At 47.1% G+C, this 23,657-nt stretch overlaps 1 protein-coding gene across 1 annotated transcript in view; it reads right to left on the bottom strand.

The window, feature by feature from the left end:
• LOC119389223 (retinal-specific phospholipid-transporting ATPase ABCA4) overlaps positions 1–23,657 on the bottom strand; it is a 53,732-nt gene that overhangs the window by 25,672 nt on the left and 4,403 nt on the right. Inside the window, exons 4-15 of the mRNA XM_049415056.1 lie at positions 23,162–23,384; positions 22,188–22,382; positions 19,701–19,876; positions 18,725–18,859; positions 18,363–18,492; positions 17,786–17,940; positions 12,552–12,749; positions 10,409–10,619; positions 8,165–8,414; positions 6,246–6,301; positions 4,257–4,499; positions 254–583 (exon numbers count right to left, since the gene is read on the bottom strand). Coding sequence (XP_049271013.1) covers positions 254–583; positions 4,257–4,499; positions 6,246–6,301; positions 8,165–8,414; positions 10,409–10,619; positions 12,552–12,749; positions 17,786–17,940; positions 18,363–18,492; positions 18,725–18,859; positions 19,701–19,876; positions 22,188–22,382; positions 23,162–23,384 — 2,302 coding nt within the window. The remainder of the gene's footprint in view (positions 1–253; positions 584–4,256; positions 4,500–6,245; positions 6,302–8,164; positions 8,415–10,408; positions 10,620–12,551; positions 12,750–17,785; positions 17,941–18,362; positions 18,493–18,724; positions 18,860–19,700; positions 19,877–22,187; positions 22,383–23,161; positions 23,385–23,657) is intronic.

A 23,657-nucleotide genomic window follows, 5' to 3' on the forward strand; every position in this document is an offset into this window, starting at 1 on the left:
TAATAGCGGCCGAAAGCCCCTGATGTTGTGTTCGAAGGACTGTTTACTTCTCATCTTTCCTCCCGGAAAGCCAGGCACCAAAGGCAGGCCATTGTGAGAAGCACGTCATCGCTTCAGTTTTATTTTATTCGTCAATTGTGAAACATGTTGTCTTTTGGACTTGCCAAAGGGAGGGAAGAGGGGGGGGGGGGTCGCTGCCATGACACTTTGGGCCTATGGGCATCGTAAAGCTTGCCCCCGAATGCGTACGTACCAAGCTTGTAGTGGTCCCTGCAGTACCACAAGTCGCGGTCGAGGAACAGCAGAGGCAGCGTGCAGATCAGAGAGGACACACTGTGCGTGAGCAGATCGGTGGCAAAGGTGACCAGCCAGTATCGCTCGGAGGACAGGCCGGTCATGAGCTGCAACAGCTTGAGTCCGCTCACTCGCTCCTTGACGGGCAGGTCGACGTAAGCCGAGCTAGTTAGCGACAGCGACATGGGAATCAGCACCATGCTGGCTAGTCGCTGCGCGAAGATGGCCGTGTGCAGCTCGAACGCCGCGCTCTCCACCGCTGCTACCGTGGCCTCGTTCACCTTCTCCGCTGAAACAAGAGACATCTTCAGTTGCCGTGTGATAGCGAAAAGCTCGGGTGTTGTACCAATTTCAATTTTCCTCGCTAGTTTTTTGCGAAGGAAACGGGAGCCCCTTGCATTTGATTATGTAAGTCATTATGCTGTCACATCGGAGCTGTTCTAGGGTTGGGTATGACGACAGATGAGTGTCCGTGTCGCATGCCACGCTCCGGTTCCCAGATGCATCCATAGATGAGGGAAAGAACTAGACGCCTAAAACACCGAAAGAAGGACGAAGAAGCACAAGGAAAGAGCGTGTATTGACCTCGTGTATTTTTTTTATGCGTAGTGACTAGCTGATGCTGTGCGGTGTGCGCATGTATGGTGCGGCATATATATTTTCTGCGTTTCTTCTGAGAATAAACCAGTTGCGAGTGACGCTCTTTCCCTGTGCTTCTTCGTCCTTCTTTCGGTGTTTTAGGCGTCTAGTTTTTTCCCTCATTACGATGAACCAACTAGCCCAGCAACAAGTACTTCTAACATCCATAGTTGGCGTAACTGCCTCGGTCGCGGACGAAGTGGCATCCGCACAGTGAAACGCGGAAGGGCGGCTCGAGCGCGAATAGGGCCTAATGTCACTGTAGCAGGGGCGGGTGCAGCAGGGGCTGCCACACGTCCTCTCCAGTGCATCTCTACTTTACAAATGACGCAATCACAGGCACCCACATAAAATCGCAACACATCACAGAAAATCACAGGGGAAACACGGGAGAACCGCAGGTCCGTTGTTTCTGCAGATTTCACAACGGGGGTTTTTAGGGGCGAAGCTCCTTAAGGCGGCACCCGTTCGTCCCTCGTAGTCGTCGTGGTCGTAGTAGTGAGTAACAAGTCTTACGCTTTGACCTCCAATGTGGTGCCGGTGGGAGATTTCTCCTGTGCGTTGTTGAACAATAAAAAATTCGCAGCGTGCGCGTTAACTAAAAGCCGAATTCTTCTGTCTCTCATTCCCCATTAGCAGCCATTGGCATGTTCCAGTAGGAAACGTTAGTAGAAGTAGAAGTGTAAGTGTTAGCTAAAAGCCGACTTCGTCTGTCTCTCATTGCCATTAGCAGCCATTGTTTACCTCCAAGGTAGTTCCTGGTGAGATTTCTCCTGTGCGTGATTAAACAATAAAAATTTTGTTCAAAACGCCGTTGATTGATGAAATAAACCAACGAAAGACGCCAGATGTTTTGTAAAAGCAGAACGAAAGAACGCCAGATGTTTTTCTTAAAGTGTAGTAGTAGTAGTTATATGTAGCCACCTCGCCCGATCGTCAACGGGCGAGGTGGACCGGCAACGGCGCGAGGACCCTGCCGTACGAGAGTTAAATCACACTAAAAGACATACTTTGCGGGCGATACACTCTAGTGAGCTTTCAACTTTTCGTCTTAATGTACATGATAAAGAAATTATTTCTACGAAAAACGCAAGGCACACCTTGAGCAATATGTTTGGTTTTGGGACGCTAAATGGAACCATGAGGCGATGCGAAGCCGGAGCACTTGCACGATCGCGTTCCGTTGGCTTTCGTTGGGCATGCTACCGACCTCGCGTCGTGGAACGCGCGTCCTGTCTTCCCTCTAGCCTTGCCTTTAATTCGCACAGGGCGAGCGGGGAATGCGGTCGCTCTTGGCGCTCTTTCGCTCGGGAGCGGACTTCTTCCTTGCATTTCACCGATCACAAGTGATAATGAAGGGACCACGTAAACCAACAATACAATAAAAGTTTGATGTTTAATATATACACGATGTTTCACACTCTTTATATTATGTACTGGGCGCATTTCACGGAAGAGTTTCACGGTTTACAGATGATTCCCTCCGTAGCTTCGCCCCACTCATCATCATTCACCCCGTGGATATGCTGAGATTTTTTTCCTGTGCGTTGTTGAACAATAAAAAATTCGCAGCGTGCGCGTTAACTAAAAGCCGAATTCTTCTGTCTCTCATTCCCCATTAGCAGCCATTGGCATGTTCCAGTAGGAAACGTTAGTAGACGTAGAAGTGTAAGTGTTAGCTGAAAGCCGACTTCTTCTGTCTCTCATTCCCATTAGCAGCCATTGTTTACCTCCAAGGTAGTGCCTGGTGAGATTTCTCCTGTGCGTGATTAAACAATAAAAATTTTGTTCAAAACGCCGTTGATTGATGAAATAAACCAACGAAAGACGCCAGATGTTTTGTAAAAGCAAAACGAAAGAACGCCAGATGTTTCTAAAGCAAAACGAAAAGGCGCCAGCTGCTTAACGAAAGACGCCAGATGTTTTCTAAAGCAATGGTTTTCTAAACATTGAAAATTCACAGCGTACATGTAAAATTAAGGTGAGCTGCAAGTCGTCATAACTCATCGAACCTTTAGTATAAACGCGCCCGATCTCACGTCGGTGATGATGTACTGGGCAGAATTCACGGAAGAATCACGGTTTACCCATGAACCTCCGCAGCTTCGCCCACTCATCATCATTCACTCCGTGGATATGCTGTGATTTTTTTCAAAGCAGCGCACATAGAAGTTCCAAGGACTACTTGTGACGGGACCAGATCAGTTGTCCTGCGCGCGTACGTCCTGCCAGCAGTCACATAAATATCTGCTATTTCGCAGGTAGTTTTCTAGCGTCGGCGCTGCTACCAGTAACAATGCAAAGGAAATTTAACTCCTTCAATATTTGATAATCTTCGCTTCTTTGTCAGAGTTGGTCTCACTTGCTTCGCCTCGAGATTGATGAAATTCAGCGGCGACGCTTGTCATGAGCGAGCACGCTTTTGCCTGCTGAAATCGTTAATTTCTGTAATTTATGGCCAGTACAAGAGGGTAACAGAATAGAAAATGGCTATCATACCACTTTTTCCCTTAAACTTAGCCCCGAAACTCTATCGTGATACACCAGCTGGACGTCAATGAGTTGGGGCCAGTCAAGCTGCCCTTATGCAGCTTTTCTCCTACCGTCCTCGTTATTTATGCATGTTGTGTACTTGTGGTGGTAATAATAATAATAATAATAATAATAATAATAATAATAATAATAATAATAATAATAATAATAATAATAATAGTAATAATAATAATAATGATAATAATAATAATAATAATAATAATAATAATAATAATAATAATAATAATAATAATAATAATAATAATAATAATAATAATAATAAGTTCAGAATGTATTAAAAATATATGCATTTTTCTACATTCGGCCTGTTATCCATGGCAGAGTAGGAATTCAAACTTAAACTTGCAAAGTTCAGTCATCTCTCACTAGATAAAACGCAGTCGGTGATTACCGATAACCTTTAACGCTGTCAAAACTCAGAGGATCACTTAAGCTTTCACCTTAGATGACTCGAAGGCGAAAGCCATTCGATGCGGCTCTCTTTCCATCATGCACTTTATATCACGCGAACGTCGCTTCCTCATTACCTTATTCACGCGAACGCCGCAAAGACGAAGTGACCACGCAGCTCGTGCGCCTGCATGGAGCCACGAGGCGCGCACGCCGGCTTTTCGCCACTTGACCCTTCGCATGAGGCAATCGAGGCTGTCGCCTTAATAATACAGCAGCTCAACTTATTTTCTTTCTGCTCAGCGCCTCATTAATTACCGTTGTTTGCTTCTCTGAAAGGGGAAACAAAGTAGGAGTAGAAAGGGTTAGCGGCGACTCACGCGTTCCCTGGGGCTTCTTGAAATCGGAGAACAATCCTTCGACGCGTGTCCATGCCAGCGTGCCGGTGTGCAGGTACAGCTCTTCGGCGCCCAGCATCAGCAGCTGCAGGAGAAGCAGCACCGGCACGACCACGTAGCTGCGCCGCAGATACGTCGTCTTCTTGGTCATAATGGCGCCGATCTGGGCTCGGAAAATGTCCCCGCGTATTTCGGGCGGCTTCGCGTCCGGAGACACCACCTCACCTGCGTCGCGAGGGTTGTTGGAACGTTTGCAACGTGCGGCACGATGGTCGACGAGCGCCAGCAGTAAGCCATCTGCGCACGCTGTTCGTGCATTGCGCATAGCGGGACGTGGCACTAAAGTGCTAATGCGAAAACCTTATACAGTGAAACCTCGGTGATACGATCACAGCTCATACGAATTTCGCGGTGATACGAATTTTTCGTTGGTCCCTGCCAAGGCCCATTGGCCTGCAGTGTAATGGAGTACGGTTGTTGCGAACCGATTTTCACCCAGCGACGTTGGATACGAACGTACGCTACCGCCCAGGTACGAAGAGGTGCTGTCCGCGCTGTCGCGGAGGACGCGCCAAGGACGTGCGAGCGCGGTAACGCAAGCGTGGGCATGCGCGCCGCACCGCCAAATCGTCAGAATCACGGTGTAAAAAAAAAACGCTTTTCTTACGGTCAGAATAAACCTTCGGAGACGCGTCACGGCCTCCGACATTGTGTGCGCGAATCTTTGGGGCTCTTATGTGCCTCCGTGTGCCTTCGCGTTTAGATTACAGAGGACATTTGCGCCATGTTTTTTTTTTTTTTTAAATCGTCGACGCGGGCTGCTGTTGTATTGTGTTTACACGTGCCTGCCTCGTGCATCAGACATCCCATGAAAGTCAAAATGAACGTCACCACGCGCGACCGTTGAGGTCGCACTTGTGCGGGCACGGCCGTAAATCTCCCAAAAAAGCATCCCCAACACCGCCGCGATAACAAATCATAACACAGCACCGTGGTTCTTTAGTGGTCTTGACCCATCGCGTCAAAGCGCTTCTTTCGTTACTTTCGCTGCAGTACTCAAGTGTCATGCAAAAAAAAAGCATACTAAATTTGGAAGGGGCTACTGCTGTCGCGGGTCACAACGCACCTTGTTCATTAATTAAATACGCGCGTACGGGCAGTATATTTACGAGCGCTGGTATGATTGCCGACCTCTAAAAACTTAACTGACAATCATTCCTGGTTCTTCCTGACGTTGCTGAGGCGCTGAAAAGCAATAAATGAAAATGTACGCCAGGTTTCTTTTGTCGCATGCTAATTTTTCATGCTTTCTGGTGATACGAATTTCGGATGATACGAATATTTTTGGGGGTCCTGTCAGATTCGTATCGCCGAGGTTTCACTGTATGTCCCATGAGTCAAGAGACTTTGCGCGATTTGGCGAGAACTGACGATATTTCGGGAGACCTGCTGACGCAGCGCGAGATTTGGCGGGACATGGTGATACCTCGCGAAACCTGGGCAATATGTCGCATGATGCCATCAATGACGCCACGTTGTGATGCCATCGTGACGTCACAGATCGCTATTTGTGCAGTCGTCATGATGACGATGACACCATTACATGAAGTCGTCGCTTCGTCAAAGCTGGACCGATTCCGGTGGTATACTCTAAGAAAAAATCCAGTGTTTGGGAAGTATTACTGTCACGCAACTATGTAGATCTGGCGCTCGGTAATCTGGGTACTCGCCTCGAAAAGTGGTCTCCGCCCTCTCTCTTCTCTCACTCCTCAAACCCAGCTCCACCAAGAAATTTAGTTTTATTATTCCTTTATGTCGATGATCGTATCAGAGGGACAGACAGTTTTCTCGATGCGTCGGCATAGAAATTATTACGCATTTAAAACATTCTGTATACCTGTGTAAGATTACTTATTTTCATCGGCTATGTCAACATACAGAAGTCTGACTACATATAGTGCAGTCACTTACTCTTATCTTCCTCCGTAATACTGCTGGCGTCGTCCTTCTCGAGTGTCTCGTCCAGCCTGCGATCGCAGAACAAGAACGTCCGAATTCAAAGGACGAAGGCCACACGCGAGCCGACTGATATGTGAGGTTTCGCACGCATCGCTGGAGAAATTCGTGTAAATCGCACGAGTGACCGCTTTCGCCGGTCTCACCGCAGGCGACGCTAAGAATGACATAAGAAGAAAAAAGCAGATTTGCGTGAACGATCGCAGTTCTTTTTTTTTATTAATATTATGTAGGAAAACCGCTTTTAGTGAATGAAGGGAACAGGCTTATATTTTTTGTGTAATTGTTTCTCGTGATATATATAATGCTCATTGCGAACAGTTTATCGACAGGTTAATTGTAATCGCTAGCGTTGTAATTGCTAACAAATGTAATTGCTTGGCGTGAAGAAAAATGTGTGATTAGCATGAATTCAAACCCCTCATCGATCAGATTATTTGACCTTGAATGTGCGCTTACACGGGACAAGACGAACCGTGTCTCCGTGTGTGTTCGTATGCTTCCAGTCAGCGCACATGCAAGGTCCGCATGAACCAAGGAGCTCTCCTATTCATCGCCTTACTGACCAGATTATTTGGAAGTGCTATACGCACAAATTAGTGATATTTCAGAGCGGTGTGCAAAGCATCAATTTCTTCCGCTTTATATGTGTTAAGTGCAGCCAGCGGAACATAATAAACATAATGTTTTTAATCGCAGTGTCAGGAAGTCGGAAGCGTCATATTTTAAATATTTTTTTTTAATTTTTCACATTTCAACAATCTTACAGAGCAATTTACAGCCGCTACTGAAAATATTATTCGTATAACTGGTCTTAGAGATTTCAACCTCATATTTTAAGTAGTATAAGCCTAACGAAATTCGTTACAGCCTCTGAGGTCGAATGTCAGAGTCCGAACATGTACTCTGCTACTGCACTCACAAACAACTTTCTGAGGCAATGAAGGATAAGCTATATGGGGCGGTGCTTTTGCACAGGTATTACTTCTCCAAAGTGGTTCAGCCGTGTTTGACGGCGCTTTTGTTTTTCGGGAGCGACACCAATCAGAATGTACCTTCCACAGTGTCAGGTTACTTGAGGTGAGGAAGAAAAAGTAGCAGAACCCTGCTTATACGTTCCTCACTCATACGTTTTCCCGCGTATAGCGTTACTGGCGTCCAGTCCCAGCAAGTGATCTACATGCACCTGTATAATACAGTGCAGTGGTTGCTCAGCTAAAGCTGAATTCCTTTTACTACGAGTGCTTTCGTTAACTGAAGGCGAAACAACACTGCGGCGTTTAATTACGTCTAAACTAAATGAACCAAGAGGTCAGTCAAACCCGACTATATCGAACTCGGCTAAATCGAATTATCTTTCATATCGAAATATTGACGACAATGCTTTAACATCAATGCAGAAGAAAATTTACGGCTACAGCGAACAAAAATAGCCGTAACGCCTGATATATCGAACATTAAGCAGTGCGAAAAGCCCCAAGAAGTTGGCTTTCCCTCCTAAGAAGGTGGCTTGTTTTTCATGGAAGGGGACCTTGACGCATGCATTTGGCGGAGTGAGCAGTGTGATTAGGAGGGCCGTATAGATACCGCATTTTTTCGAATACAACCCGCCTCGGCATATAATCTCCACCGCTAACTAAAAACATTGTAAAAATAAGAACTAACCCCCCCCCCCCCCCTATGTTGCCCTAGGTCTCCTTCTATATTATCGTGAAGCAGTTCCGTGAAGCCAACTTGCGCACCAAATTAGTGTCGAAAACATGGAACATGCCTTAAAACGTTTACATCGAATTGTACGACATATCCAACTAGTTACCGTTCTTTAGCGAATTCAAGAGATGCGGGTTCGACTGTATAGCGATCGACCTTCGTACCTGAGCAGCACGTCCTCCAACGCGGATGCGCTGATGGAGATCCTCCTGACACGCAGCTTGATGCGGTTGTCCTCGAGCTGCTGCAGCAGGCGCACGATGTCGTCGGCGCCGGTGAAGCCGAGCGAGTAGACGAGCATGTTGCGCCGCTCGAGCACTTTCTGCACCGTCTGCAGCCTCTTCTCGACGAACGAGCAGACCAGCGACTTATCGCACTTGGAAGACACGGCCAGCTGCAGCCGGTAGCCCTGCCCTGCCAGTTTTAATCACTTCTCTTAGTGTATATACCGAAACACCGCACATCCCGACCTGTGCAGCCCATTTATTTCGGTGTGAAAGTCATTGAAGGGACTATCAGTTTAGACATAAGTATTCCGTCTGAAAGCTACTGCCACTAATATCGGCATCATAGATGGCGATATTAGAAGACGAAATCAAGGTAAAAGATTCATTTTTCAATTTCGCGCCGGAACTTCAGCACGTAACGTCGTTATGACGTCACGAATTTCTTAGTCTATATTGCGTATTCTTGCCGCACTGGTTCAAAAAATTTTCTGAAGCTGGCTACGTTGAGACACTGGGTCCCTCAGAACACAGTGGAACACTTTTTGCCGATAAATGATTACGTAGGCCCTAGAGCCGCCAAAATTAATGTACTCACGTTTGATGATACAAAAGAGGCCTTCGCTCTTTCCTTCGCTATGCTCCATTCGTCGGCTCGTCTCTCCTCCTGGCCGAGTGCTCCTCCTCACCGTGCAAGGAGGGAGAGCGGCTTTTTGCGCGCGTACGCTCGAGCAGACGAACAGGTTCCTTTTGTTCCAGCTGACACGACCAGACGCGAGTGGTGCCACCATGTCCAACGTTGGGGATACCAAAAGGCCCTGAGACGACAAGGGGTTGTTTCTTGGATTGATTTCGGCCAGGAGGAGAGACGAGCAGACGCATAGCGAAGGAAGGTGGCATGCCCGCAGCTAGTAGCGCTGCCGCGTTTGGCATTATTGATCGTGACGGCATTCTGAACACTATGAGCGCGTTTAGTTGAAATGTTAAAAACATTATCGGGGTGGTTTAGGGGCCCTTTAAAGGAAAGATTAGAAGCAAGCGTCAAGATTAGTACAGTAAAGCGCCTTTATAGAGAGGTACTTAGAAGCTTCAAGGCACTTCGCTATACAGGTGGTTTCGTTGTAGGGGCGTTAGAATGTACTGTGTTGTTACTTCGTCACTTCGTTTGTAAACGACGCGCACCGTAACGTAAGGAATTCTTCGTTGTAAGGTAATGTTGGCGTAGCAACGTTTGCTGTAATGCGTTCGATTGTCATAAAAATAGAAAGAAGACGCTAGTGGGAAGTAAACCTTCACAGCGGGATAGGAAAACGGCAATTTGCAGCCGCCAAGCGCACGGCGTGTATGGGAGAGACGGGACCCCAAACCACGACCCAAACAACGCCTTGAAATAACCGGCAGTCATGTAAAGCACATTACAAAAGAGTCAGCCAGATAGGCATCGCCGTCGCTAAAGGCTAGCTAGCAAGGCTAGCTAGCAAGGCTAGCTGCCAGACGTCACGCCGCCTCTCAGACGTTTTTATTTTGTTTCTCTACCTGCATGGTAAAGCTCATACCGTAGTAAAAAATGGTGGCGTCAGGAGGATTCTTTATATAAACAAAGAATATAATAATTGTTGGAGTTTTACGTCATAAAACCACAATGTGATTATGAGGGACGCCGTAGTGGAGGGCACCGGAAATATCGACCACATGGGGTTCTTTATTTAATGTGCAAAGTACTTGTGGTCGGAAACCACAGAAGCAATTTTAATTATGGATGTTTTATTTAAAAGACAAAGTTCAAATAAAACGGCTTTCATGGCCAGAGTTTCTATTCAGAGCTCCAGATTTTTCTAATAAAAATTTCTGAAATTGAAAAGACTCGAATAAAGAAAATAAACAAATGAACATCAGGAGTCCATATATCGGCAATTAAAACAAAGTACTGCGAACTGCGCCACTACGAAAGTTCACAGCGGACAGAATCGCATAGATACAGCGTCCTGAAGTATTTTTTTTTCTGACAAGGCCGTTCGCGAAACCAACGCATAAACAGCGCGGCCGCGTGGGTACAAAAGTTATAAATATTTATTTTCTTCGTTAAATCCACTCTAATTAGGCGCTGTTTAGAAATATCGATAACGATCCATAGCCACAGCTTTTCTGCTTCGTTTTCTTTTTCCTATTTAGGAGCCTGCTAACCATATTTCTTTCGCAGGTAAATGGCCGAGCCGCAGCAGCTAATCAGGCTCTTGGATATGATGGCGATGCGGTCTCCCAGAATCTCAGCCTCGTCGGTGCTGTTCGTGGCGAGCACCACCGTGGTCTGGGGGCGGGATTTGAGTATGGCGTCCCAGATCACATTGCGCGAGTCCGAGTCTATTCCTTCTGTAGGGCAGTCGAAGAAGGCGAACTGAAAAAAAAATGTCACAGTTTCGCCTCAGAGGCGAAGCATTGAACGCGATAGCAAGAAATTAAAAATATCACAGGAAGAACGGCAAGCAGCTAGAAACTTACTGCGCTCAAACACATAGGACGCACGAAAAGAGCGCATACACAGGGCGAGCGCGAACTGTCAGAGTTGTTACTTCCACTAGCCCCTACTTTGGCTCTTCTAGCTAGAAGATCACTCCTTTCGCAAACGCGGCCGCTGTAGCGAGCAAAGTGACCTTCGTGCGCTCTATAGCTTGAACGCAAACTTTGCGGTGAGAACGCAAGCGTACAAAGCTCCCTGTCAAGAGGTAAGCTCGCGAGCACGGGCGACTACGCCCTGTATGTCAAAGTACAAGTCGGAGGCGCACATCCCAACTCCGGCGAAACACTAGCGAGTTTTAGAATTGGGACCAAAGAAATTGGCAGTGGCACGTGAAGCCACGGCTCGCGTTCCCTGCCGACGTCAATTCCGGTCATTAAAATAAAACTTCGTTTGAGCTTGGTTGGTACATAATTCAGAGGCTAAAATTACAGCGCAAACGTACTTCTTTCTCCTGCTTACTTCTTCTTTACTTTTTTGTCCCTGCACCCATATGAATATAATTTCATGTCTTCGCGTATCTAATGCACTATTATCCTTGTTACACGTTTTGGTTTAGAGGAATGTGCGCATGTGAGGTAAGGTTTCCTAGGGCTTATATGTATATACTGGCGTATGAAAGAATAAAGCACTTGTTAGTCAGCGCTTGTGTCGTACGTACCTTTTCTTCGTGGGTGTCTTGCGCGTTTGCGCTGTAATTTGAGCCTCGGGATTCTAGTCACGGTGTAAGACATATACTGTGATTCTAGTTCAGTCGCCTTGTGGCATAAGGCTATAGAGAAGAGGCAAAGCGTTGACATTGGCTCGCGCCACCGCGAGCCACGGGACGCTCTTCTTTTTCCCTGGCCGATTGGTCACGAGTGGCGCGGCGCTACAACCTCATAGTAGAAAACTAGCGTTGGTCGCCAGCGATACAAAGCAAACGCAGCGCGGGCAACAATGCAGCATGGCCCGCGTCTCATATAATTTTAATTTCGCCACCTGTAGCGTCCCGTGCGTTTGTATTCTGCCATTAGTATCCCGGAGAACCAATGGCGCATGGCGTAATTGTCGCTGGTTCGCGCTGGTTCGCAGGTTCGAATCCCCGGTCGCGCACTTCGAATTTTTTTTCTTCTAAATTATTTTGATTTGTGGCTTTTATGTATATATACAAACATATACATACACTGGACATGACGGCGACGGCAAAAATCGGCCGAGAGTGTCCATATAATTGCTATCGCAATAAAAAAAACGACTAAGTGAACGTCAGGTTGGGGTGCGACACGAAGCCCAATCAGCCATTTAGCCTAAGTCCAATACAAGCTAGTCTTTTATCCTACGACAAGTACATATACAATATCGGTGATTCTCAAGCTTACAAGTGACAGCTTTAAAATATAGGCGCCATTAACGTCCACCGTTCGCCTACGAATCGCTCTTTGCCAAAAAATATCTTCAAAAGCGTACTCGTTCTCTTGGGTCCCTGCAGCAGCAACTTCACAGAACGTCTTTCTGCAGCTACAAACTTTAGCCAACTTACTTGTAAAACATGCTCACAAGCACGCATGGTATGCACTGTGTGTGCGTGTGAGTATAAATGTTTTACAAGTGTGCGTCTATGTGCGCGTGTGACTGAACACCCCCCTTACTAAACCACCCCTGCAGGTTGTCCGTGCATGGCATGCGTACGGCACGTGTAGCTGATGTTTACTATACACGAGATTTCCTCTTCAGAAAATTCGCCGCATTATTTCTGTTATCAGAACGATACGATATTTGCAGAACTATAGCACGTTTCGGCTAAGTGCGTGTCGGCCCTGCCGGACTCGCCTGTGGGTTATTAAGCAGGGTCATGGCCACCTGCAGACGCCGCTGCTCGGCGTAGGTGATCTTGCTCGCAAGGCTGTCCCTCTGATCGATAAGCTGGAATTGCATCAGGAGCGTCAATATCAGGTCGTCAATCTGAGAAGATCGAGGATCTTCCATCTGAACAGAGTCGTCATCTGAAGACTGAAGAACGTCGCGCAACTGCAACCAAAAGCGAAGATGCCTTGGTCAATGGCAATCGGTATTGGAAGGTTCGTATGTTCATATCATGTGTAAAGTTACAGCGCACGAATCGTTTTATTACCACCCTCTACTTGATAGATCCGCCTTGACAGAACATTGACGAAAGAGGTCTGCACACTTGCATCTACGTCGTAACTTCATGTATATATGCTGTCGCTAAAGGGACACTAAAGTGAAACAATACATTAGTTCACACTGCTAAATTATAGTCTGAATACTCTGTTGTCGTTAATTTCGCCATCATAGGTTTAATAATAAATGAGAAAATCAATCTCAAGAGTTTCACTTTTTAAATTTCCCGCCAAAATCACGGATGGTGACGTCACGGGTTTCAAAGTGATTTTTGTTTTTTTTTGGCCACCATTTCATCTCCGAAATTTCCTGAAACTTGGTATGTTACGTCTCTGGCTGCCTCAGAAGACAATATACTTCATTTCTACTGATTAGCGACAATGTAGGCTGTAGTAGACGCCGTCAAAGTCTATGATGTCGCGACGACTAGTACGGGAACTTCAAGGTGGCGTCGCCACCCGCATTTTTCTTGTTGAGCGCTTTCTGTCTTACCAAGTGTCTTCTCGAAGCAAGCGTGGTGTTCTTAGTATCTTGCGAGAGTAACTTACTAACACGAGAAAAATCGATTTCCTCTATGTAATATATATAGCTTACAGTTTCGTATCTTGCGTCTTAGTGGTATCTCTCTTTTTAACTGTTGGAACGCAAGGACGCGGGTTCTAACCCGGCAGCGGCGGTCGCATTTCGCGTGTACTTTATTTAGGTGCGCGCGTTAACGAACCGCAGGTGGCCGAAATTTCCGGAGCCCTCCACTACGATGCGCCTCATAACCATATAGTGGTTTTGGCACGTAGAAGATATTCTGACGTATAAGATGTAAATATATAAGGGTCACTCCACGCCAACTGTCCCAGCCTTGGCGCTCGACCGGCTGCGATTTGAATGAAAAAAATGGAGGACTATCTATCCAAAGCCAGAAGCCTTCCGCCAAAATATTTTTGGCGAAAAAAATTTTTCAGTGCCGCAAACCATATGTGAAATTTTTCGGAAAGCTCAAAACTATGGCTCGTAAAATGCGTTTTCAAAAAATTGCTGCTTCATAAATTAGGCTAGGACAAATTTTTCCCTACATAACGGTCGTAGGCTTCTCACTTAAAATAAGTTTCACGAACGTTTACGCTATCGTGGCTTTTTTATGCGGCCTTAAATATGGACAATATGACCCATATTGGGGACTTTTTCATAAAGAAGCGACGTTCAGTGAAATGTAATATTTTCTTTTAACTGATAGCCAGGAAGTTTTACTGTAGGCCAAAAATAGTTTGAGACGTATATGGCGTGAAATGGTGTGTACAACTGGCGGCAAAGTTGCAAAAAAGTTCATTTTCGCACATGTTTAGTCGTAAATTTAACATTGAGGTGGCCCTAGTAAAATTATGCTAAATAGCGCACTTACTAGCTACATTAGTTGTCTACTGACTGAGAAAGTTTTATCAAATTATTTTTTGTTTTAAGCAAGAAAAAAAGTTTTGATGTTGTGTTCTGCCGGTGTCTCTTCTTGCTAATGTTTTGTCTTCGCAGGAACGCGTCTAGCTGTAAGTACAACCTATGTGGGCGCGAGGTTCGCCACGGAACAGCTAGACAACCTAATCATCTTTGCCCGTGCTTGTTTGATTACTTAACTACCGAGTATTGGCCTGAGTCAACGAGAAATGCGAACCCCGCTAGAGTGAATTTAACCACATGCAGCTGTCCATTGAAGGTCGGAATATATAGTGTGCTTACGCAACAACGGGAAGTGACACCGATGCGTGCAACACCCCGTTGCCTGCGCAAAGATTTAAAAGTGGGAAGAACACTACGATTAAGGAAAAATTCTGTTGCTGTAATATGAAATGCATGTTGTACTTTTGCACCTATCGGCGATGCGCAAAGCGCCGACCACGCCATCTGCCGCCATGGCTCGGAAGCGCTCGCGGGACCCGGCGAACCGTGTTTCAGCGAGCGTTACGCGAGTGCACGGATGTTTGTGTTTTTCAACGTGATTTAACGACTCTCTCGGGCTTCAGCGATGTCGAGAAACAACTGCTGCGTTGTCGGCTGCTCAAACACGTACAAAAACTCGCCAGGAACGCACTTCTACACGTTTCCGGTGCTATTTCATGAGCGAGAGCGACGGCGACGGTGGATTGCGGCTGTCCGACGCAAAAGGTAAGCAATCGCGCTTTGTTTAGGCAGTGTTAGAACGATTACCGTGTTTTTATTTCTCCATTTATGTCGCTACGTCTTCAGCGAACGCTACTACGTTTACATTTGGTCGCCTCGCCTGCATTGTAGACGCTACAATGCACATGAGGTTGTTATCACTGATAAGACGCGATGCCTAGGCTCTCTTGAAAAACGAATGGCGCGAAGCGCTATGCCAGAGAATGTGGGGCAGGTGGCGGCTACTTTACAAAAGCGCCGTGGAATCACACGTGTGCTGCACGAAATGGGCTGCATTCTACCTAATGATGGCACTGGAATGCGATCACCGGTGCAGAATGTTCGCTGTGCGCTCGCCTCAACTGTATGCATATTGGCTGTAAAACATGGCACCTGTTCGCACTGAAGGCTTTTGACAGGACATTCAACCGATTCAACCTCCCTTTGAATGCCTCGTAACGTGACTTCATGCTAATAAAAAACACCCTTCATGTATCCCACTAACACTCATTCGCTTTACACAAGCTGTGTTATGAGTGGGGCCATAGGCGTGCTCACGGGGCGTGGGGGCTTTCCTATTTGCCTAAGAGGGGGGGGGGGGGGGCGCAAAATCTGCCCCTTCTGCCCCATCTGTCTGTCTGGCGCGGCTAAGACGCCACTCCTCCTGAAGGCGCACGCCAGAAGAAGCCTCATCCATCAGAGAAACCGACATTTTGTGCCAGAACTGTTTCAACCGCTTCAAACAGATCGCCGTAGAGTCTCTGGATGCATCTCATTCTGACGAAAATTTTGTTCCCGAACAAATTGCTGTCGAAGAGCTACACGTATTCGTGAAGACAACAAAATATATTTTTTCAGCGAAATTACAGGGGGTCGACGGACATGCACCGACGTTCTTCTCTGAAGACACCCAGCAAATACGTAGCCAAGCTGCTATGACAAGCTAGGTGACCACCAGCTCCGCAGTGACTCAGTCCCGCGCCACTAGCGCAAGCTGCCGAGATATTTTTTCGCAAGTTTATCGTGCTGGTTTCAAAGTTTTACCAACGCTGACCATTCGTGTGGCCGCACCCGTGAAATCCATGCGCCGGCGCGACAGCGCTCCCTCAAAATCTACCATATAAACACATGGCACGTAAACGAAGCTACTGTGTCGAGAAAAAACGTTGGTTCATGCGTCAACGCATGCAGGCATTAGTGATCGGGACGTTGTAAAGAAAGCGGTGTACTTACGATGAGCTCCACTTCGTAAGGAAGCTTGTTGACGCTTGTCTGTGGCAAACACTTGGCGCGTATAGTGACAGTGTCGTCCCACACAGCTGTTACATCGGACACATGTCCACTATTACATCGGACACTATTACATGTCCACACAGCTGTTACATCGGACGCGCACAAGCGGCAAATCGCATGCGCGCACTTCCGTCATGCTTGCAGTGAAAGGAGGCGTTCGCTACGCGTCCCGCGTGCGGTTCCAACGGCCGCCGCTACGCGGCTTTCAGTGGCGCCCCTATAGGCGCTGCGCATCGCGAATATACGGTCACTGGTCAAACATCATCACTTACATACGATTCACTTATAACTATACTAATCACTTATATACGATTGTGTTGATTCATAAGTGCAACTTATCTGCTGTGTTAAGGCAACTAATCTGTTCCTTTTATCATTTTTAAATACTTGCGCAGGCAACGGGGTGTTGCACGCATCGGTGTAACTTCCGGCTGTTGCATAAGCACACTATTCCGGCCTTCAATGGACAGCTGCATGTGGTTAAATTCACTCCACCGGGGTTCGCATTTCTCGTTGACTCAGGCCAATACTCGGTAGTTAAGTAATCAAACAAGCACGGGCAAAGATGATTAGGTTGTCTAGCTGTTCCGTGGCGAACCTCGCGCCCACATAGGTTGTACTTACAGCTAGACGCGTTCCTGCGAAGACAAAACATTAGCAAGAAGAGACACCGGCAGAACACAACATCAAAACTTTTTTTCTTGCTTAAAACAAAAAGTAATTTGATAAAACTTTCTCAGTCAGTAGACAACTAATGTAGCTAGTAAGTGCGCTATTTAGCATAATTTTACTAGGGCCACCTCAATGTTAAATTTACGACTAAACATGTGCGAAAATGAACTTTTTTGCAACTTTGCCGCCAGTTGTACACACCATTTCACGCCATATACGTCTCAAACTATTTTTGGCCTACAGTAAAACTTCCTGGCTATCAGTTAAAAGAAAATATTACATTTCACTGAATGTCGCTTTTTTATGAAAAAGTCCCCAATATGGGTCATATTGTCCATATTTAAGGCCGCATAAAAAACCCACGATAGCGTAAACGTTCGTGAAACTTATTTTAAGTGAGAAGCCTACGATCGTTATGTAGGGAAAAATTTGTCCTAGCCTAATTTATAAAGAAGAGAATTTTTGAAAACGCATTTTACGAGCCATAGTTTCGAGCTTCCTGAAAAACCTCACATACGGTTTGCGGCACTGAAAAATTTTTTCGCCAAAAATATTTTTCCGGAAGGCTTCTGGCTTCGGATAGATAGTCCTCGATTTTTTTCATTCAAATCGCAGATGGTCGAGCGCCAAGGCTGGGACAGTTGGCGTGGAATGACCCATAACCTATTCTAACCTACAGCTAACACACGAGATTTTGACGTTCTTCCTGAAATTCTGATATTCCTATATCCTTCTGTGCGGTGAATACTGTGACTAAAGCGGTTCGTTCCGCGTATCGCACCGTAGATGTGGTCGTTATAAATATGGCTCACGTATGCGATGAACAGCAGGTTCTCCTCCACCGTGAGGAATGGGACGAGAGTGCTGTTCTGTGGACAGTAGCCGATGTTCGACCGCACTTTGGAGACATTCGTGCGCATGTCTGCACCATCGAAGAACGCCGTCCCCGACGAAGGCTTTATCGCACCTTTAAAGGAAAAAATAAACCGTAAACGTGTAAACTACCAAAGAGTATCGTGGTTTTCACTTAATCATCTGTTCTACATTCGAACGACAAATGTAGCTGCACCTGACATTTTTTCTCTCTCTTCTTGTAGTCCTGTGAACGGTCTAAACAGATGAAGCTCACAGGGGTCCTCATGCATTCGCCTAAGACTACTCGAAGGGCTCGAAGACGAAAGCCATACGGTGCGGCTATTTTACCGTGCCCTTTATATCGACGTCCAACGTTCACGAATTAACTTTCACAAATTCTCACGCTCGATAATTAACAAATTAGCTTTAATGAACTCATTGCTCACGTAACTATTTTGATTATGATCTAATTAACTGTCACTAACTGCCACAAATAACTCACTGCTGATCTCCAAGCCGGTTCGGGGCGCTTACCTGCCAGCATTCGGATCAGCACCGACTTTCCGCATCTGTTTCTTCCCAGTATAACTGTTATGCTGTCTATGAAACACTTAATCGTGACGTTGTTAATGATGTAATGCTTCAGGTACAACGGATCAATGACCTGCAGGTAGAAAAATAAGCTCGTTAGGACGGCTTTAGTTCACTCGTGCAAATTGTGCATGTGGTCCCTAATGCAGAACAATTTCATACAGTCGAGACTTCTGATACCGAACGAAGTGTAAAAATGTACGATTACGGTTCTACCGAAGCAGCACAATTACTGTACACTCGGAAGGCATAGGACAGTTGTCGTTCCTCGCTGTATGCATGAAAGTGCGATAAGGTGGGCTCACCTTGCTCAGCTTGTAGATGACGAGATGCGCCTGCTTCTGCTCACGCAAAGGCTCAAAAAGCATCGCGTTCTCTTTGATCTCACTCAGGCCTTCCCCCGGGAGGTCGACGCTTCGCCAGATACCCCAGTACGTAGGCTGCGTGAACAGCGACAGGCATACTTGTCGAAATAGGCGTGCACAATGTTCTCCATTAGGGTGGGGGGCAAAGTTTAGCTATCGCACAACTTCTTATTTTTGAGTCATCAATGGTGCCGCAATGCATATGACGGCTCCGTGTATTCACTGAGTTATGATATCCACGAAAGAATACAAGGTCAGTTTACAAGTCACTTTAACGTTCTTTAAGGCACGGATCGTACCCATATCTTAGCGCCGTCTCAGATCTAAGCTATAGTACTACCGTCTACGGATCTTGCTGTAATATCCAGTTAAGCGAGCAGAACAGAGTGACATGGACATTAACATTTTACATCAGTTTGTGATGTTCTGCGAGGCGAAATCACGGTACGACCTGCAGAGAGTTGAATGGGGTACTCCCGAATAATTTTGATCACTTGGTGTTTCGTGCAGCGAAGTTTAAGTACACAAGAGTGTCGCCTTGTGGCGACCGCGTACAAGATGGAACACCCGACGTCAGACTGAGCAGATTTATACCATATCTAAACCAAACTACAGCGGCGGCTGTGACACGGGCATTAGCTTGAGTTCTGCATGAATTTAGTCCAACGATTTTGTTAAAATTTGAATCTCTCTCGTTATCGTGATTACTGTGGATTTCTTTTTGTTTAGTACCATGCACATGACCATGAGCCGCTCGGGTTTCCTTGCTACTTAATTACAGCCTCGACCAGTTCACCCTACATACATCTCTGGAAGCACATAGTGGATTTTTTCAACACGAACTGCACTGAAAACGAGGATACGCTATGGCAATGCAAGCATTGTGTAAGCTTTGGGCGTACCGCCATTATCTCACCTGAAGGAAGAAATAGAACTTTTCCGGGAACGAGTAGCTGTGTGGCCACACTCTGCTCAGGTACCAACACAGCATAGCGCTGAGCAGACACGAGCCGCACATGGCGTGTACCGCACGGTACACGCTGGTGCCCTGCAGACCCACGCGGCCTATGTTGAAGAATTGCGCACCAGGTCCTGCACGCCGTATTCAGTGCGACGACAATTACTGACACCCTTGCGCGAATGTCTGCGAGGCATCGGACAACGATTTCGCCACCGAAAGCATTTGTGCGTGCAAAAGAAAAAAAAAAGATGTGCGCAGCTTCAACTGACAACGTCGCGAAGGCTGGTAGCATGAGAGAGCTTTTCCTCCGCTTTCGCCAAAGCTCGGGCGCCCTTCCCCCTCTCTCATCAGCACCAACCTGATCTCTCCTCCTCTCCCAATCACATGCTCCTTTGCTCTCCTCCTCTCTACCCAGCTTCACCCTCTCCACGTCCCTTCCCTTTCTCTACCAGGCTCCACACGCTACACTAGGCTTTCCTTTCACCCACTTATCTGTACCCATTCCCTCCATCTCGTCAGGTTTCGCTCTCGCAGCTGGGCTAGAAAGTGCGGACGACGGATGCCCAGGAATATATCTCGGAATTCAAACAGCTCTGCAGTTAAAATCGTGACGCAGGAGAAGCTGTGATAAATGTATAGGTGTTTCATACGTTGTATTCGAGACCTCATTCGAGTGTCGCATCTGCAGGCTGCTTTATCTGGTGTGACCGCGTGGCGCAGGTCGCAGTAGCGGGGTAGCGGTTGCAAGGTACTTCGTCACCGCTGACATTCGTTGCGAATGTTGAAAGTCGCGCCATATTCTTAGAATGCAGCACGACTGAGACTAACGCCGTACAGTGAAGCAGATGACGTGCGGGTATCGCAAATATGAAGACGCACGCAATAGAATGCGGCTAAGTATAGCATATAAAGTATACTCTATAACAAACGTACAGCCATTGCGACCACTCGCTAATTGTGACTCTTTCTGCGTGGAGGCAGGAGCACACAATAAATAATTCAATAACACGGTAAAAATTAAGAATTGCGGTCAGTTTCTCGTTGCAAATAAAATATACCGCCTCGTTTCGTACCAATTAGGCTTGGTTATCACCGCATGGTTAGCTTGGTGCTCCAGAACAGTGTCACAGTCATGAGTATGCCAGGCGAACAAAAGACTTAAAGGGGCCCTGCAATACCTTTCTTAGTTATACTGGAATAGTCTCATTATTGACGTATGACTCTTCACGAGTCATATGCCGCAAAAATTTTTCGAATCTGTCAAGTCTAAGTGGTGTTACCAAATTATAGAGATCACGTTCCGCAGCTTTCTCCCCCAACTCAACGCCGCGAGCGCGCGGAGAGCTAGGCAGCGACTCGAGGGAGGGAGCGCAGACGAGCGAGGCTCCGCCGCTCCGCCCAAGAGCGCCGGCGGAAATTTTTTCTTCATTTTTTTTTTCTCTGACGTCTGGGCGCAACCACGTGGTCTGTGCCGCCACTTCCGGTCGGCTTGCGTCGTTCTCGTCGAGCGGAGCCGATGTGTATCGCGCGTGCTTGAAAACTGCGCGTCGGTTTGGTAATGTTGGGTGTGCACCTCGAACGCCGTAGTGTTTTCATCGCTCTGCCAGCCATGGAAGCAAACCTGTGCGCTCGTTTGGGACGAATGACAGCTGAGATTGGTTTCGGCCCATACTCCGATACACCGCCTCGTAAGACGGCACTGGCAGACGACCCCGAAGCGCCGCCATTACCGGACGCCAGCATTGTTATCGGAGACATGCTGCACGGCTGCCTCAGTCGGTCGTGAGAACGTGCCTACGATGCAGTTCTCAGCTGACGAGGCAACACTCGAACGGCTGCCACTCTCAACGGCAACCGGCGATGGTCAAAAGCACAGAAATATTCACGTTTTCGGCACTGCGCATGGCGAAGAAAACGGAACCACGCAACTACGAGCAGACGAGCTGTCGGTGAGACCGGAAGTGCTAATATTAATGTTTGTTTGGTGTTTTTAACGCGATAACAGAATATAAACATACATATTATCTACTTATTGAACTCAAAATTAACAACGAAAGTAATAATGAGGGTGTTATCGTGATTATAACATCAGCCAATGGTGGAACTGCCGACAATCGCGTCATATTCTGCGGACTAATACATCATTTGTCGAGAGAAGAGGGAGCGATTTTCAGCTGACTTTGAGAATTTATTGTAAATTCCAGGCCGTGCGCATCGCTATAATATTTGGCTCGCGTGTTCTCGGGAGCCTCGACTACCGATCGGCAGCGCTTTTTGAGCATACTCGAAAAGTGTTGCAGGGCCCCTTTAAATGCACATTTCTCTACCTACAGGCGATACCATTCATATTACTTCAGACAGAAAAAAGAATGGCGAAGCACATACATATTGAGACATTCGTCTCTTTCAAGTGCAGCAAATATCGCGGAAAACGTCTCTCACCTCCATGATAGTCGAGGTCGCTGGCATTTATGAGGAAGTAGTTGAAGGCCACGTTTGGCATCAAAAGGCAGACGGTCATGAACCTATCCAGCGCACTGCTACGAGTCACGGTGGACGGAACGACCGATGCTAGACCGAATGGAACGACCAGGGACCCGAACACCACGAACGACATGGTGACCAGGCCCACCGACGCTGCGACGACAGTGCGAGAGGAGTGCCTTATAGTCAGTCCTGGCACGAGGGCTACGACAGTTCATCCACGCCCGTGCAACAGTAAAATACCACCGAATTATGTTGAAGTGTGCAAAAGACCTGGCTAGCTGAATCATCATGGCACATCGAACAAACGAAGAAAAAGCTCGCAGGGTCCCGGGTCACTTATGCATTCACCTAAGACGACTCGAAGGCGAAAGCCCTCTTCTTTAGACTTCTAAGTCGACGTGTTGACCCTACACCGCCACCTTCTGCCTGCAGCGATCGGCCTGCAGTGATCGGCCCACTTTTACGAAGCAAAGATGTCATGCGATGACGTCATCATGTCGCGTCATGATGACGTCACAAATTTTGGCGATCTGTGACGTCACATTGTGACGTAATCACGTGATGATTTTTTGCATCACTCTTGTGGACGCCGACGGGAGACGCGGGACGTCCGTCAATTTTCGCGTTTGATTAGGCATCTAAGGCTTTCGCCTTAATAAAACCCCAAACCTAAGGGCATTCTCGTTCTTTTATTCATTTTTTTTTCACTTTACCTCTCTCACTCATTGCGCGAGCAAGCTGTTCGAACGCACTGTACGGTATACAGATCAGAAGACCCCCTTTATTGGAAGAAAGCGATTACGTGCCCACACCATATAAAACTTCATACCACATCTCTCTCTACGCAAGGCATTCAACCCTGATTAGGAACAACTGATGAGCAAGGGAAGCCTCTCCGCGCATGTTCATAGCCTTAGCGGTTCACTCACGCCTGGGCACCAGCGTGGCGACGACGAGGGAAAAGAAGGAGCTCGATGCGCAATGCAGCATCACTCCGAGGATCAACAGGACGATACTCGAGCGCGGCAGCAGCGTGTGCGTTTTGGTGAGGACGATTGCAGGTAGCGCACCCATCAGGAGAATGATGAAGGACCAGCTGAAGTTACCCAGCCACCACATGAACTCGGACAGCCCGTTGGTCACCATCAGCTCCTGCGTTACACACATTTGCCGCCGTCACCTAGCGCATAAAATGCTCCGAATATTGTGTTTGAGTCGTATAACGTAACAATCCTTTCCTTTGCGCATCAGTGATAGCACCCGCCGCGGTGACCTTGTGGTTGCGATGCTCGACTGCTAACCCAAGGTAGCAGGATCGAATACCGGCCGCGGCGGCCGCATTTAGATGGAGGGAAAATGCTAGGCGTGATTTAGGTGCGCGTTAAAGAACAGGTCGAAATTGTCAGAGCCCTCCACTACGGCATC

The sequence above is a fragment of the Rhipicephalus sanguineus genome, chromosome 4 (genome assembly GCF_013339695.2).
Source record: "Rhipicephalus sanguineus isolate Rsan-2018 chromosome 4, BIME_Rsan_1.4, whole genome shotgun sequence".
NCBI lineage: Eukaryota > Metazoa > Arthropoda > Arachnida > Ixodida > Ixodidae > Rhipicephalus > Rhipicephalus sanguineus.